Genomic DNA, 17,359 nt, shown 5'->3' with positions numbered 1-17,359 from the left:
GAGAGGGATAAGTTACAAGAAAGTCATTAAAAAGAAACATTATTACACAAGTGCCCTCTCAAGCCTAATACTGAGTATAAACACGTCTTAACAATATATACCAGCATATAATGTCTATATCTAAATGAAATCTGCCCTATAATCTAAACATTTTCAATCCTGGTTAACATTCAAGAGAAATGCACTACCGCAAGCCAGAGGGCCATGCAGCAAAAAATAAGAAATCCCGAAGGTTCAATGAAATTCATAATTTCAACCAATTATCTATACTCGTTTTTTCCTATTTAGACATAATGAAATTGAGAAATCCAGATTATTCACAAAGTTCTTCACTTGCAGCCAAGCATCAGATAACCATTAATTCTTCGTTATGCTCGTCTTGGAGTTCCAAAACATGATTCTATACACAAAAATTACCTTGCTAATGTTAGTAGTCGGTGTATTCGTACGACAAGCTCCCAAAGAATATAGATTATTCCATTTGGTTTCTCAAGCATAACCAAGATTCCTGACAAATCACGTCAGTGAGGAAAATTTGAGGTCTGTTATGAATGGGCACCATTTTTCAAGTTCTGCTTAAGAGGACTATAGATGTGCTAGATAGGCCCTTCACATGAGCAAGCTCTTTAAATTAGGACAGAAGAGACTTCCATTGAACTTCTGCAGCTGCTTTTGGTGCACAGGCTTCATTGCTTATCAACTTCTGGAGATGCTTTTGGTGCACACGCTTCGTTGCTTATCAACTTCTGGAGCTGCTTTTTGTGTACACGCTTCACTGATTATTTGGGTGTATTGGTGGCTATGATGATGTTGATGAAGAGGAGATCAACAAAACGATCCCCAGATACGTAGTCATCTTCGCTTTACACTGAGAGAGCCCATCTTTATGCAGAACAAGAAGATTACGCCTCCACCAGCAGAGACCAAGATGACTGTCCGAAGGTTATGACCGCTCCTTGAGGCACCTTTAAACGATGGCTTTACAATATACAACTACTTTTATGGGATCAATGATGATCCATAGGAAGGTTCTTACTAACCCAGAATCTCCCAACTGCAGCTATGGCAACCAGTCATACAAAGAGGCTGTGAGCACATCACGTGGGTCTAACCTTAATTGAGTGACTAGCATTTCTTTCACTCGAAAAAACACAACGAACATCAGTACTGCACTCAAACGTAGACAACTGACTCAACTCATGTGAAAAGTTCATTTGGATGGAGCATACACCGAGAGTGTGAAATCAAACTTTTACTCCACTTTCTGTCTCATTAGAACTTTTTCTGGGCTTTTTTCTCCTACTCGTGCTGTCAATACAAAGAAATGTCAAGTTTGACAACCTTCAGTCACCGTTTCTATGTAGCTATAAAAACGAAATCAGGAAAATTCAAGAGCAAGAATAAAATCTTGACAGATGAACATTTACTTTTGTTTTATTACCAGTAACCTTTACACGAACATAAACCATCTTTGAAATGGTGGAATCTATTTCTGTTCCAACAATGATTTCTTGAGTGCAAATCTTCGATATGAGTTTTGTTGATAAATGGCAATCACCACACCCTAAGATTCTTCACAGTCCTAAGAGTGACACGAGGGGCTGTACTTATAAGCCCTAAAGTTAGAGCCAACTCCTCACCTTGATGGCCAAGAGCCTGCTCTCTCTCGTCTTCATGTATGTCATACAAGACGAATCCTGTCTCTGCTAAGTATCCTTCTGCAGACATCTTCAGTGTCAGCTCCTCTAGTTTCGCACATATGTCTGCGCATCTAGGGAGAGGCTTGTTACCTGAAATGAACTCATGTAGAGTATTGTTAATATCGATTAGACTAAAACCTGCTTCCTTATTAATCCCCTTGTCTTCATTTTTCTTCTCACGTCTTCCACATCCTGCCATCTACCATAAGAGTCGTAGATGTAAGAAAAAGGACATTGTCGCTACTGCTACTGGTGTTCATTTTTGCTACGAATCTCTCTCCAAATTCCACATTTTTATGCACTCTGCAACCACCCAACAAAGCCCTCCAAAGTTCCAAACAACAATGTCAGGCTCAGTTTGCATATTCTTGATTAAGTTCCTCAGTTTCCTTGAGCCAGAAGATCAGCTATGCATGCGCAATGCTCCATAGACAAATCCTCCACAACTACAAGCTGTGACGGCTCCTGCAAGTGTAACTTCATCTGGTCTCATGGTTCCATGGTCCAGCAACTGGTTAAACACATCCAACGCTTGCTCTACATGGCCATGCACTGCCAAACCATTGATCATGGCATTCCATGTATAGAGACTTTTCTCCCTCAATGATTTGAAGACTTGCAATGCCAACACAACACTACCACATTTAGCATACATGTCCACCAAATGCAGAGCCCAAATGGAAGTCCAAATGAAACCCGTGCTTGTTCAAATAAACATGTATCCACTTCCCTATGTCCAGGCCTCCAACTCTGGGACATGCACACAGCAACGTTGTGATTGTCACCACATTTGGCCTGATGCCACAGTCCTGCATTTGCCTGAACAAGGTAATAGCTTCAGTAGATATCCCATACTTGGCATAATCAAAGCATTCCAGGATGCCAGACCACGTTCAGGCATTTCATCAAACATTTTCCTTGCTGATTCATATCACCTGTTGCAGCATACCCCACAACCATTGCAGTCCTCGTGCTAATATTAGGCTCAGGGGTGTGCTCAAACAGCCTAAAAGCAGCACCCATATCCTCAGACTCAGCATACGCATGAACCATACAGTCAAAAGACACCAAATTTCGTTTCAGCATTTCATCAAACACTTTTTCGGGCTAGATCACAAACACTACACAGATGCACAAAAGCATTCTGGAGGAAAGTATAAGAATGACACTCCATCTACAGACAGACGGCATGGCATGGACTTGAAGCCCCTCCCATGCCGAGGATTATTGATAGCACTCCTTGAGAAGGAATTGAAGAGTGAAATTGTTGGGTTGAAGCAGGTGGGTGTGAAGCCACAGGCTTGCTTGGGAGCAGCAGTGAGAGATAGGCGTGGATTATGGAGTTGAAAATGAGATGGGTTGCGCACAGAATTGGATTCACAACAGACCGTGCATGAATTTGTTTGAGTAGATTGATGGGTAGTGAAGATGAACGCAAGATGCTGAGAATTTGGCCGGGTAGGAAGCCTGTTCAGGCTATGCTCCACACCTTGAAAGACTTTAACCAACTCAACATCTTGGGCCATTGTTCTTTCATTCATATACAGTCCTCGCACTCTGAATTACAGAAAAAAACTCCCACACTACAAAGAAAACGGAAATAGCTGTCATCAATTGAAGACGAAGGAATGCGAGAGATTATTGTCACAGAAAACGTGGTTCACGGGGAAAATTGACTCCTCCCTTGATGGGAGTTCTGAAAATGTTGCATCCCCTATAAAAACTACTCCACGTTGAAAGAATTCGTTTCCACAAAATCAGGGAAAGGGAAAAACGTTCTGCCACCACCAGGATTTGTAGTTTAGAAGATTAGCACCACGAAACTTAAACTAATGACCGATCGATCACCAGTCCAATAGCCCAACTTGAACTGGGGCTAAAAGAACTTCTTGAAGAATGAGGCGGAGAAGAGCAACAATAGGGAGCCATAAACGATTGAAGGCCAATAGCAGGCCCGTTGGAGGTAGTCTATTCAATTTACGCCATGGTAACTAATACATATCATCAATTTTCGTTTTATATTTTTAGTAAGAAAGCAAAATAAAGTCTGTTTTTTAGTACAAAAAGTTTAAAGGGAGTACACATACTTTTAGTTTTTTTTTCCACACAGCCCCTAGATTTACAAAAAATCATGGAAGTTGATAGAGTCCGCCTAGTCCTCCATCGAGCAGAATGTTTGGGCGTCGCCAGAGCAGTCCAGCCAAGGCTGAAGGGCTTGAGAGCCAAGTCGAACAAGGCGCTATGGCAGTTAAACAGGCTAAACCAGGACTTAGTGCACAAGTGGTGAGGGCGGAGATGCAAATGCCCTAGGTCCGGTTATATGGGCAGATGACCAGCACATCGGAATGGATCCAACTTCAGAAGGCCAAATTGATAGTCTTACCTCCGATTTAGGCCTAGTCCACCCTAGTGTCGGTCAAGATCCAAATCTTTAGAGGCAGCATAGGGCGAGCCTTGATAGGAGAAATCCGAAGTCTGGGCAGTAACCCAGACAAGTCTCCCACCTTGCGCTCACCAAGCGCAAGGGTTCATTTCATAGGTTAGGGGCATTACGCCCAAATTGATATGTTCATTTGCCTATGCATTTTATTTCATGTTGATTGGACCGAGATGGTTTGTATCTCGAGTCATTTGCTATGAGTAGAAGTGAACCGGTTCGATCCATTTGTGAACCGAGTCACTTAGGAAAGTATTTAAACCTTTTGTACTTTGTTTTTCGTATGCAATCAAGAGAATTAAATTTCATTTGCCAAGTTTCTCTCTCTCTCTCTCTCTCTCATGTGCCCCCTTCCTCTCCTTCACCTTCTTCAAGTGCCGACCTTGGCTGGTTTCTTCCCTCACGCAAGTCTCTCCATAACCGGCAATTAATCTTCTTCCGCTCCTTAGTTTCTTGTTTTCTTCCTCAACCATTCAACCAACGGAATTGGTGGCTAGAAGATCAAGGTGTTCACCAGCGTATTGCGACTTCAACAGCCCACGTTTTTCCCCACATCAACTCACGGCTATCAAAGGTGCATTCATCCTTGAACACGAAGGAGGAATAAAAACCAGATCAGCTCATGGGAGGACTGCATTCCAACTAGGCAACTAGGAGGGGTGTGGTGTTCGACATTGAACCAATCAAGAGAAGGCTAGTACGAGAACTTCCTTTGGTGAATTGTGGAACTTTGTTGGATTGTTTTGAGATAGGATTCAGCCTTAGAAGTTGGTTCACTCCCACGGTGTAAATCCGTGAGTTTGGGCTATCATTCAACGGTGGAAGTTTGCCTTAAACCAGTTCTTACAAGTTAGAAGGGCTTCTTGGAGTGATTGTGCTCTACCCTATTGATTTGGTAAAAATCTACCGGCAAAAACTCTTTCAAATCTCAAGTCAAAGCCACGGCTTGGGCCTGATATTAACGCCGAAAACAACAAGAGAAACATCTTCAAATCAGTACAAAAGAGACAAAAAAAAGAAGCAAAATCAGCATAAGAACCATCGTCCAAGAAGAAGAAAGAAAACGTCAAAATTTGACGTAATTTGGAGCCAAAACGGTAAAGTTCGGTGTCCGTCGAAATTCTGAAATTCCGGCGAACGCTGCCACTTTTCCGGCAACATCTGCAACTATTCCGGTGAACATTTGGTCAGCATACCCTTGAACCAGCAAAAAAACAACTACAGTTGGAGGGGCAAAGTGGAAAAACGTGCGGTTTAGTTGGAGGCTCGCCTAGGGTTTTCGGTGCAAGGATCAAACGGCTGCCAATTCTGCACATTTGGTAAGTGGTTCTCTCCCTTGACCGTGTGAAACACCAGCCATCGATCAGGGATACGTGACAACATCCCAAGGAATAAGAATCCGAGCTGATCTAGCTCGATTCCTTTCCACATTTGGCGCACCACTTTGCGCGCCATCTATTTGCTTTATTTGGAGCTAGAGATCTTCTCGCCCAATCCCTTCCTCATTTGGTGGGCCACAAGTGCCACCTCGAGCAAAAATTGAGGATCCATTAGAGTAGGTGACCTACATTTTAGGAAAGCTTTGACCCCAGCCAGCCGTTTGTCCTAAACCCAATCCCGTTCACATCGCTTTTGCCATTTCCTTCCTCACGTGTTGTCTTATCTAACCCAGCCACCACCATCATTCTAGGAAGTTTCCTAGCCTCCCTTCTTACATTTGGGGAAGGTAGCCCCCACGGTCCGACCTCTTTAGCCATTGCATACACTAATCCTAATTTCGATTACACCCTAACTTCAACTTGATATTACCTATCCTACCAAAACTCGATCAGCATCTACTAAACCTAAACCTAGACAACTAAACCCAAGTGATCTAACATAGTCTAACCTTTACCAAGAACACTTGAACTAAACCTACCATAGCCAGCCACACCGTAGGTGTAGTCCGGGGTCTAGACCGAGCTCTTCATCACAACTGTAGCTAGGACTTCCCCCAAGCTCTAGACTGAGCTTGTTTCCTTACACCGGCGGCGAAGCACACATCCGCGAGCGGCAACCTTCCCCTGGCGCCTTCCTCACAGCCAGGTGTCCCCTCTCGCCTGCAGACGCGACCCCATTCGCAACGAAGCCCGTGTCGCGCCATCTGCAAGACGTCGTCTGCAACAAAAGGCACCCGCACCAGCGAAGGTGCATTCATCCTTGAATACGAAGGATGAATAGAAGCCAGATCAGCCCACGGGAGGACTGCATTCCAACTAGACAACTAGGAGCCGTGTGGTGTTCGACATTGAACCCATCAATAGAAGGTTACTATGAGAACTACTTTTGGTGAATTGTGGAACTTTGTTGGATTGTTTTGAAATAGGATTCGGCCTTAGAAGTTGGTTCACTCCCACGGTGTAAACCCTGAATTTAAGCTATGATTCAACAGTAAAAGTTTGCCTTAAACCAGTTCTTACAAGTCACAAGGACTCCTTGGAGTGATCGTGCTCTACCCTATCGATTTGGTGAAAATCTACCGGCAAAAACTCTTTCAAATCTCAAGTCCAAGCCACGGATTGGGCCTGATATTCAGGCCAGAAACAACAAGAGAAACATCTTCAAATCAGTGGAAAAGAGACAAAAAAGAAGCAAAATCAGCACAAGAACCATCGTCCAAGAAGAAGAAAGAAAACGTCAAAGTTTGGCGCAATTCAGAGCCAAAACGGTAAAGTTCGGTGTCGAACACTGCCACTTTTTTGGCAACCTTTGCTACTATTCCGGTGAACATTTGGTCAACATTGGTAGATAGCAAATCTACCCTTGAACCAGCAAAAGAACAACTACAGTTGGAGGAGCAAAATGAGAAAAAGTGCGGTTTAGTTGGAGGCTCGCCTAGGGTTTCTTCAACCTAAGAAGCCGGCGCAAATTTGGATCAAACGGCTCCCAATTCTGCACACTTGGTAAGTGGTTCTCCCCATTGACCGTGTGAAACACCATCCATCCATCAGGGACACGTGGCAACATCCCAAGGAATAAGAATCCGAGTTGATCTAGCTCGATTCCTTTCCACATTTGGCGCACCACTTTCCGCGCCATCCATTTGCTTCATTTGGGGCGAGAGATCTTCTCGCCCAATCCCTCCTTCATTTGGTGGACCACAAGTGCCACCTCACCCTACAATTGAGGAGCCATTAGAGTAGGTGACCTACATTTTAGTAAAGCTTTGTCCCCAGTCAGCCGATTGGCCTAAACCTAATCCCGTTCACATCGCTTTTGCCTTTTCCTTCCTCACGTGTTGCCTTATCTAACCCAGCCACCACCATCATTTTAGAAAGTTTTCTTGCCTCCCTTCCTACATTTGGAGAAGGTAGCCCCCACGGTCCGACCTCTTAGCCATTGCCTACCCTAATCATAATTTTGATTATACACTAAGTTCAACTTGATATTACCTAGTCTACCTAAACCCAATCAGCATCTACTAAACCTAAACCTGGACAACTAAACCCAAGTGATCTAACCTAGTCTAACCATACCAAGCCCACTTGAACTAAACCTACCATAGCCAGCCACACCGTAGGTGCAGTCTGGGGTCTAGACCGAGCTCTTCATCACAACTGTAGCTAGGACTTCCCCCAAGCTCTAAACTGAGCTTGTTTCCTTACACCGGCGGCCAAGCACTCATCCGCGAGCGGCAACCTTCCCCTGGCGCCTTCCTCACAGACAGGTGTCCCCTCTCGCCTGCAGACGCGACCCCATTCGCAACGAAGCCCGTGTCGCGCCATCTGCAAGACGTCGTCTGCAACAAAAGGCACCCGCACCAGCGAAGGTGCATTCATCCTTGAATACGAAGGATGAATAGAAGCCAGATCAGCCCATGGGAGGACTACATTCCAACTAGACAACTAGGAGCCGTGTGGTGTTCGACATTGAACCCATCAATAGAAGGTTACTACGAGAACTACTTTTGGTGAATTGTGGAACTTTGTTGGATTGTTTTGAAATAGGATTCGGCCTTAGAAGTTGGTTCACTCCCACGGTGTAAACTTGTGAGTTTGGGCTATCATGCAACGAGGGAAGCTTGCCTTAAATCAGTTACAATTCACAAGGACTCATTGGAGTAATCGTGCTCTACCTATCGATTTGGTGAAAATCTACCGGTAAAAACTCTTTCAAATCTCAAGTGCAAGCCACAGTTTGTGCCTGATATTCAGACCAGAAACAACAAGAAAAACATCTTCAAATCAGTGCAAAAGACAAAAAAAGAAGAAGTAAAATCAGCATAAGAACAATCGTCCAAGAAGAAGAAAGAAAACGTCAAAGTTTGGCACAATTTGGTGCCAACAAGGTAAAGTTCGGTGTTCGCCGGAATTCTGAAATTCCAGCGAATGCTGCCACTTTTTCAGCAACCTTTGCTACTATTCCGGTGAACATTTGGTCAGCATTGGCAGATGGAAAATCTACCCTTGAACCAACAAAAGAGTAGCTACAGTTGGAGGGGCAAAGTGGAAAAACATGCGGTTTAGTTAGAGGCTCGCCTAGGATTTCTTCAACCTAGCCGCCGGTGCACATTTGGATCAAACGGCTGCCAATTCTGCACATTTGGTAAGTGGTTTTCTCCATTGGCAGTGTGAAACACCAGCCATCCATTAGGGACATGTGACAACATCCCAAGGAAAAAGGATCCGAGCTGATCTAGCTCTATTCCTTTCCACATTTGGTGCACCACTTTTCGCGCCATCCATTTGCTTCATTTGGGGATAGAGATCTTCTTGCCCAACCCCTTCCTCAAGTGCCACCTTGCCCAAAAATTGAGGATCCATTAGAGTAGGTAACGTACATTTTAGGAAAGCTTTGACCCCAGCCAGCTGTTTGGCCTAAACCCAATCCCGTTCACATCGCTTTTGCCCTTTCTTTCTACACGTGTTTCCTTATCTAACCCAGCCACCACCATCATTATAAGAAGTTTTCTTGTCTCCCTTCCTACATTTGGGGAAGGTAGACCCCACTGTCGGACCTCTTCAGCCATTGCCTACCTTAATCATAATTCTGATTATACTCTAAATTCAACTTGATATTACATAGCCTACCCAAACCCGATAAGCATCTACTAAACCTAAACCTAGACAACTAAACCCAAGTGATCTAACCTAGTCTAACCATACCAAGCCCACTTGAACTAAACCTACCCTAGCCAGCCACACCGTAGGTGTACTCCAGGCTCTAGACCGAGCTCTTCATCACAACTGTAGCTAGGACTTTCCCCAAGCTCTAGACCGAGCTTGTTTCCTTACACTGGCGGCTAAGCACTCATCGGCGAGCAACAACCTACCCCTGTCAACTCCTCACAGCCAGGCGCCCCCTCTCGCCTGTAGACGCGACCCCATTCGCGACGAAGCCCGCGTTGCGCCATCCGCAAGACGTCGTCTGCAACAAAAGGCACCCACACCAACGAAGGTGCATTCATCCTTGAACACAAAGGAGGAATAGAAGACAGATCAGCCCACGAGAGGACTGCATTCCAACTAGGCAACTAGGAGGGGTGTGGTGTTCAACATTGAACCAATCTTGAGAAGGCTAGTACGAGAACTTCCTTTGGTGAATTGTGGAACTTTGTTGGATTGTTTTGAGATAGGATTCAGCCTTAGAAGTTGGTTCACTCCCACGGTGTAAACCCATGAGTTTGGGCTATCATTCAACGGTGGAAGCTTGTCTTAAACCAGTGCTTACAAGTTAGAAGGTCTCCTTGGAGTGATCGTGCTCTACCTATCGATTTGGTGAAAATCTACCGGCAAAAACTCTTTCAAATTTCAATTCCAGGCCACGGTTTGGGCCTAATATTCACGCCGAAAACAACAAGAGAAACATCTTCAAATCAGTACAAAAGAGACATAAAAAAGAAGTAAAATCAGCATAAGAACCATTGTCCAAGAAGAAGAAAGAAAACATTTGACGCAATTTAGAGCCAAAACGGTAAAGTTTGGTGTCTGCCAGAATTTTGAAATTCCGGCGAACACTGCCACTTTTCCGGCTACATCTGCTACTATTCCGGTGAACATTTGGTCAGCATTAGCAGAGGGCAAATCTACCCTTGAACCAGCAAAAAAACAACTACAGTTGGAGGGGTAAAGTGGGAAAACGTGCGGTTTAGTTGGAGGCTCGCCTAGGGTTTCTTCAAGCTAACCGCCAGTGTACATTTGGATCAAACGACTGCCAATTCTGCACATTTGGTAAATTGTTCTCTCTCTTGACCGTGTGAAACACCAGCCATCCATCAGGGACACATGGCAACATCCCAAGGAATAGGAATCCGAGCTGATCTAGCTCGATTCTTTTTACATTTGGCGCACCACTTTGCGCGCTATCAATTTGCTTCATTTGGGGCTAGAGATCTTCTCGCCCAATCCCTTCCTCATTTGGTGGGTCACAAGTGCCACCTCGCCCTACAATTGAGGATCTATTAGAGTTGGTGATCTACATTTTAGGAATGCTTTGACCCCAGCCAGCCGTTTAGCCTACACCCAATCCCGTTCACATCGCTTTTGTCATTTCCTTCCTCACGAGTTGCCTTATCAAACACAACCACCATCATCATTATAGGAAGTTTCCTTGCCTCCCTTCCTGCATTTGAGGAAGGTAGCCCCCATTGTCCGACCTCTTCAGCAATTGGCTACCATAATCCTAATTCCGATTATATACTAAGTTCAACTTGATGTTACCTAGCCTACCCAAACCCGATAAGCATCTACTAAACCTAAACCTAGACAACTATACCCAAGTGGTCAAACCTAGTCTAACATTACCAAGCGCACTTGAACTAAATCTACCCTAGCCAGCCACGCCGTAGGTGCAGTCCAGGCTCTAGGCCGAGCTCTTCATCACAAATGTAGCTAAGACTTCCCCCAATCTCTAGACCGAGCTTGTTTCTTTACACCGGCGGCCATGCACTCATCGGTGAGCAGCAACCTTCCCCCAGTGCCTTCCTCACAACCAGGCGCCCCCTCTCGCCTGCATACGCGACCCTATTCGCGAAGAAGCCCGCTTCATGCCATCCGCAAGACGTCGTCTGCAACAAAAGGTACCCGCACTAACGAAAGTGCATTCATAAAGGACTGCATTCCAACTAGGCAACAAGGAGGCGTGTGGTGCTCGACATTTAACCAATCAAGAGAAGGTTAGTACGAGAACTTCCTTTGGTGAATTGTGGAACTTTGTTGGATTGTTTTGAGATAGGATTCGGCCTTAGAAGTTGGCTCACTCCCACGGTATAAATCCGTGAGTTTGAGGTATCATTCAACGGTGGAAGTTTGTCTTAAACCAGTTCTTACAAATCACAAGGACTCCTTGGAGTGATCGTGCTCTACCTTATCGATTTGGTGAAAATTTACTTGCAAAAACTCTTTCAAATCTCAAATCCAAGCCATTGTTTGGGCATGATATTCACGCCGGAAACAACAAGAGGAACATTTTCAAATCAGTGCAAAAGACATAAAAAAAAAAACAAAATCAGCATAAGAACCATCATCCTAAAAGAATAAAGAAAACGTCAAAGTTTGGCGCAATTCGGAGCCAAAACGGTAAAGTTCGGTGTCCGCCAAAATTCTGAAATTCCGACGAACACAGCCACTTTTCCAGCAGCTTCTTCTACTATTCCTGTGAACATTTGGTCAGCATTGGTAGATGACAAATCTACCCTTGAACCAGCAAAAGAACAACTACAGTTGGAGGGGCAAAATGGGGAAACATGCGCTTTAGTTGGAGGCTCGCTTAGTGTTTCTTCAACCTAGCCACCGGTGCACATTTTGATCAAACGGTTGCCAATTCTGCACACTTGGTAAGTGGTTCTCTCCATTGACTGTGTGAAACACCAGCCATCCATCAGCGACACATGGCAACATCCCAAGGAATAAGAATTCGAGCTGATCTAGCTCGATTTCTTTCCACATTTGGCGCACCACTTTGCGCGCCATCCATTTGCTTCATTTGGGGCTAGAGATCTTCTCACCCAATCCCTTCCTCATTTGGTGGGCCACAAGTGCCACCTCGCCCTACAATTGAGGATCCATTAGAGTAGGTGACCTACATTTTAGAAAAACTTTGACCCTAGCCAGCCGTTTGGCCTAAACCCAATCCTGTTCACATCGCTTTTGCCATTTCCTTCCTCATGTGTTACCTTATCTAACCCAACCACCACCATCATTCTAGGAAGTTTTCTTGCCTCCCTTCTTATATTTGGGAAAGGTAGCCCCCATGGCCTCTTCAGCCATTGCCTACCCTGATCCTAATTCCGATTATACTATAAGTTCAACTTGATATTACCTACCCTACCCAAACCCGATCAGCATCTACTAAACCTAAACCTAGACAACTAAACCCAAGTGATCTAACATAGTCTAACCTTACCAAGCCCACTTCAATTAAACCTACCGTACCCAGCCACACCGTAGGTGCTGTCCGGCCTTTAGACCGAGCTGTTCATCACAACTGTAGGTAGGACTTCCCCTAAGCTATAGACCGAGCTTGTTTCCTTACACCGGCGGCCAAACACTCATCGATGAGCAGCAACCTTCTTCGAGCGCCTTCTTCACAGCCAGGCACCCCCTCTCGCCTGCAGACGCGACCCCATTCACGACGAAGCCCGCGTCGCGCCATCCGCAAGACGTTGTCTGCAACAAAAGGCACCCGCACCATCCAATGTGTCGGGCGGACGAGCTTCTGCGGCAACTCTGAAACGCCGACAGAAGTTCTCTTCATAATTCTCCTTCTTTTGCTGCAATACTCGGGGACTGGAATTCTTCCCGAGGTCTCTTCTGAGTTAGCCCAGTCCGGTATTCTCCTTGATTTCTTTAGAGCTATTTAGATTACATTTTGTCTTTGCTTATTTGCATCTGTTTGGCTTTGTTGTTTTTGCGGTTTTTCGGAGGCCCTTGGCCTAAGACCCGACTGCAAGACATTATCATGTTCATTGCTCTATTTCTAGTGATTGTTTTTCCGTATTCCATTCACTTTAGTCTAGTTTGTTTTAATTGCGTTGTTTGTCTTCGTGCCCATTAGCATTTCTTGTAGTGGGGTTTTTGTTGAGTTTGTCCTTCTTTAGGTTTGCCTTAAGCACCTCAAGAGATCTTGGAGATAGAATCGACTGTAAGAAAGCGTCTAGACCTACTCTGGAGCAAGGTCCTATCAGAAGTACATGATTTTTTTTCAGGAAAAATACACGTGGCTCTTAAAATTTGTAGAAACTTGATTAGGCCCTTCCCAAAGTTTGTTGAAAGTATAAACATGTCTTCTCTCATTTTTTTTGTCCCACTACACTGACTTAAGGGCATGTTTGATTGTGTAGATAAATTCTCATGAACATCTGTCCTGTCCATGCTTTACAATACCCATTCAAATACAAAATAACATTTCCTGCATTTGTTATCGGTTCTTCTGGATTTATAGTTGGATATTAGGGATAAAAAATCTGGAATTTCATCTTTAGGGAATTGTTTATTCCTTGAAGATTAGAACTGGGTTTTTTTTTGTCACCAAAGCTTATTTATCTAGGAGATATAAAAAAGAAAAAAAAAAGTTTGCCTTAGTCATCTTTTGTTTTTCTTTTCAGTATTGGATGAGGATTTCAGAAAGCAAATCCAATGATGAAGGAACAAATTTATCCCAAGGGATTCAGCTAGGGATGTCAATAAATCTGATTTAGATCTCTACTAAACTGCTTGAAAAAAAACAGATATATGTGGAAAATTTTTGATATGATCTAATTAAGAAATCAGATTAGATTTGGCTCAAGAAATGACTTCTGACCAGATTTTGATTTAAGACATTACCTGATCACATTTGCATTCAGATTCAGATAGGATACAGTTCTAAACAGATATTCTATGTCTAATGTCCATACATTTTGAAAATTTCGATTTGGATTCAGTTTAAAAGTTGGATTCAGATGTTAAATCTGTCCTATTCGGGATTTTAGATGTTAATCTAGAAGTAAAATTTGGATTTGTTTCAGTTTTGTGAATTCGGATACGATACAAATGTTTTTTGTCATCCACATTTGAATCTGAATATGAACTCCAGGATGTATGAATGTCCAGAAAAGCGGATATGGTAAAGAGAGTATCCAATTCAAACTTGATCCATTAGCTGGTTGGGCTATCAGTTGGCAAAAGGCCATTTGCTGGTTCAATTCCTATAGGCATCAACCCTCTTCGTAAGCCAAAGCAGACAAAAACTATGAGAATGAAATATTGAGATTTTTTCTTGTGATTGTTTTTTTTCCGGCATAAGGAGGTTGCGTTAGGAGTGGAGTAGAAATTTTTCACCAAGGGACACAAGTTATGAAATTTTAAATTTTTAAGGGACACCAATATATAAATGAAAAAAATTCCCTAAAATATGAATGTAAAAATAAGAATTTCTTGTAGATCTGTGTAGGTAATTGCCCACACAATGCCCACACCTACCTCCACTCCTGAGTTGCGTAGAGCTTCATTCCACTATTGTAAAAAGTTACTACAAGTTGAACTAGCTGGGCTATGTTGAGCTCGAGCTCCAATCGATTAAGGCTCGACAAACTTGTTTGAATATATGAACTATTATTGGTTTTTTAATTAAAAAAACCGAGTCAGGTATTTAAAAAGTCACTACACATTATTTTCCAGCCAAATCGAGCTTCAACGATTCGAGTTCAGTGAACTCGAACTCGACTCGATTATTTAAACAAGTGGACTCGTGAACTCGAGCTTGACTTGTTAAACAAACGACTCAGCTAGAACTCATTCACAAGCCAAGCTCGTTGTTCACCCCTATTTGTCAACAAGAATTTAACTTTCTCCACCTATTGTTTAGACTTAGAAGACCTTCAATGATGTCAAGATTTCAAATACTTCTAGGTCCATATTACTAATGTAATCTAGGTACTGTTATGCCAAAATCCACTTAAAATTTCATGATACGGTTTTGAAATTTTGATTGTTTGGTTATATAAAATTCTGCCACGTGGATTTTCGATGTATAAATTAGATTATCTGAACCATTTATATAAAATTCTGCACCATTTGTGATAGTTTTTAGCATCACAAATAAAAAAAACTCATCTAGCAATATATATATATATATATATATATATGACATTTTGTGTTCAAAGTCACTCAATGTAACTCATATGGTCAAGTAATTCCTTATGAAAGGCACCTACATGGATGGTTTCCGCGACCAAAAGCTTAAGGACTCAAATACAAACATATTCTAAACTTTTTTGGCTGCCAAAATGTAATGTACACATTTAAGAAATTAAACATGAATTTCAATTCAAATTCATATGCATTTAGGTATAGAAATGACACTCATATAGTCATCTGAGAAATCAAACCCTGGCAAATGTTTCAACTAATCAGTTAAAAGGTCTTACATGCTTCAATTAAATCTGAGTTTCAAAACAATATGAGGGCATTTAATTAATTTAGACTCTGATTGATGCATGATGCATGAAGCATGAAGAGATCCACTGCGTAGTCGGGCTGGTTCGGGAATTGCCAAAAAACTCAGCTACGAGTTAGGGTTGGCAGGACTCACTATTAACTTGGCCCGACTTGTTTGATTCAACTGCAGTGATTTACATTATGGTTATTTTAAAACTCGATTGCATAGTCGGGTTGATTTGAGAATTGCCAAAAAACTCAGCTATGAGTTAGGGTTGGCATGACTCACTATTAACTTGGCCCAACTTGTTTGATTCAACTGCAGTGATTTAGATTATGGTTATTTTAAAACTCGATTGCATAGTCGGATTGATTCTAGAATTGCCAAAAAACTCAGCTATGAGTTAGGGTTGGCATGACTCACTATTAACTTGGCCCAACTTGTTTTTTACATTATGGTTATTTAAAACTCGATCGAATCAACAAATCAACTCGTTGACCCAATGACTGGGTCATCTGCTTTGCCGACTTTGATCTACATTTTTTACAAACGGTGGACTTAATGTCTATAGTTTTCCAATCCCCATTTTATATCAAAAAGTTGGATTTGAAATTTAACAAAGGGACAAGGGATTCAAGGTTTTCTTCTTACACTGTTGAAGAGTAAAAAAATTTCAAAATTTTTAAACATTTCGTGAAAAAAGTTTTTTGACCATTAAAAAGATTTCTAAAAAATATTTCGAAAAACATCACGGTGAAAAGATTTTTCAGGGTTTTTCTTTTTTGCCCGTTAGGGCACGCACTCATCGCGTCCCCTCGTCTTCCTCTACTCATTCATCATGAAAGATGATGAACTTGTCTGTTCCGTTCCCTTGATTCTTACTGGAATTTCCTGCATTACCTTGTAAGAAAAGTAAGGCTTCCTCGTACCCCAGATTTGGAGAAGAGAAGACCATCATCGCGAAGCAAGAAGAAAGAATTGCTGGTGATGGCGGTGAAAGGCGAAAGAGGGTTTGGGGCTTCCTGAGGGAAGAAGAAGAAACGAACAGGTAGTGCTTCTTCTCCTTGTCGTGCCTCGTGGTCGTCGTCTTATTGATAATTGGGGTTGAGGGCGGGATTGGTTAATGGGTGCGAACCAGACGAGCGTGACGGACGACAACGGAGAGCCACTGAAGCCGGGACTGAGGGACATCCCGGAGAGCTGGGTCGCCGCCGTATTCATGTACCTCAGCCCCCGCAGATCTGCAAGCTCGCCCCTCTCAATCGATCCTTCAGCAACACCGCCTCAGCCGACTTCGTCTGGGACTCGAAGCTTCCTGCCAACTACCGCTTTCTCCTGGCCAAGCTCAGCAAGAAGGAAAGATTTTTTTTGGAAATAAAAGATTTTTGAAAATATGTTTCTTGACTAAAAAACAATTTTTTTAAACATTTATTTTTCAGAATCGAAAAGGTTTTTTTTCTATTTTTTATTTAAAAAACTGATTTTCAAAAGTTTTTTTTTTTCAAATCTATTTTTCAATCCATCAAACGACTCCTAAAAGACATACAAATTGTCTTGTCGATAAACCGTAGATTTCAAATCCAGGTTATAGTCAAAATCTGTGGATTTAACGGAAGGGACGAGAGATCCCGAGTTTTCAAATCCACCAGAACGCCAGATCGCCCTAAAGGACGTAAAAGTCGTCTCATTTTCAATTTCCTGTCAAACAACTTAATCAAAACTCACATTCTTTATAATAAGGCAACTATTCACAAAAGCGACCGACAGAAGCGAATCTATAAAGAAATTAAAAAATAATAATAATTTTAACAATAGTTAAACTGAC

General features: G+C 42.7%; 1 protein-coding gene across 1 annotated transcript; it reads right to left on the bottom strand.

Moving 5' to 3' along the window:
• Window positions 1-1,554: 1,554 nt before the first annotated feature.
• On the bottom strand, window positions 1,555-2,753 carry LOC116255257 (pentatricopeptide repeat-containing protein ELI1, chloroplastic-like). The gene is made up of 4 exons (XM_031631032.1): window positions 2,636-2,753; window positions 2,417-2,509; window positions 2,151-2,315; window positions 1,555-1,790 (listed from the first exon to the last, which is right to left on the bottom strand). The coding sequence occupies exons 1-4, from the start codon at window positions 2,751-2,753 to the stop codon at window positions 1,555-1,557; spliced, it is 612 nt and encodes a 203-aa protein (XP_031486892.1).
• Window positions 2,754-17,359: the final 14,606 nt, after the last annotated feature.

Source organism: Nymphaea colorata, chromosome 5, assembly GCF_008831285.2.
Source record: "Nymphaea colorata isolate Beijing-Zhang1983 chromosome 5, ASM883128v2, whole genome shotgun sequence".
Taxonomy (NCBI): domain Eukaryota; kingdom Viridiplantae; phylum Streptophyta; class Magnoliopsida; order Nymphaeales; family Nymphaeaceae; genus Nymphaea; species Nymphaea colorata.
This window is presented reverse-complemented; position numbering and strand designations above follow the sequence as displayed.

Coding starts and splice junctions, on each gene's coding strand:
- LOC116255257 (XM_031631032.1), bottom strand. CDS start 2,753: ATGGTTCATGCGTATGCTGAGTCTGAGGATATGGGTGCTGCTTTTAGG. Junction 2,510..2,635: donor TGTGGGGTATGCTGCAACAG/GTGATATGAATC, acceptor AGGCAAATGCAG/GACTGTGGCATCAGGCCAAA. Junction 2,316..2,416: donor ACATAGGGAAGTGGATACAT/GTTTATTTGAAC, acceptor TGGCATTGCAAG/TCTTCAAATCATTGAGGGAG.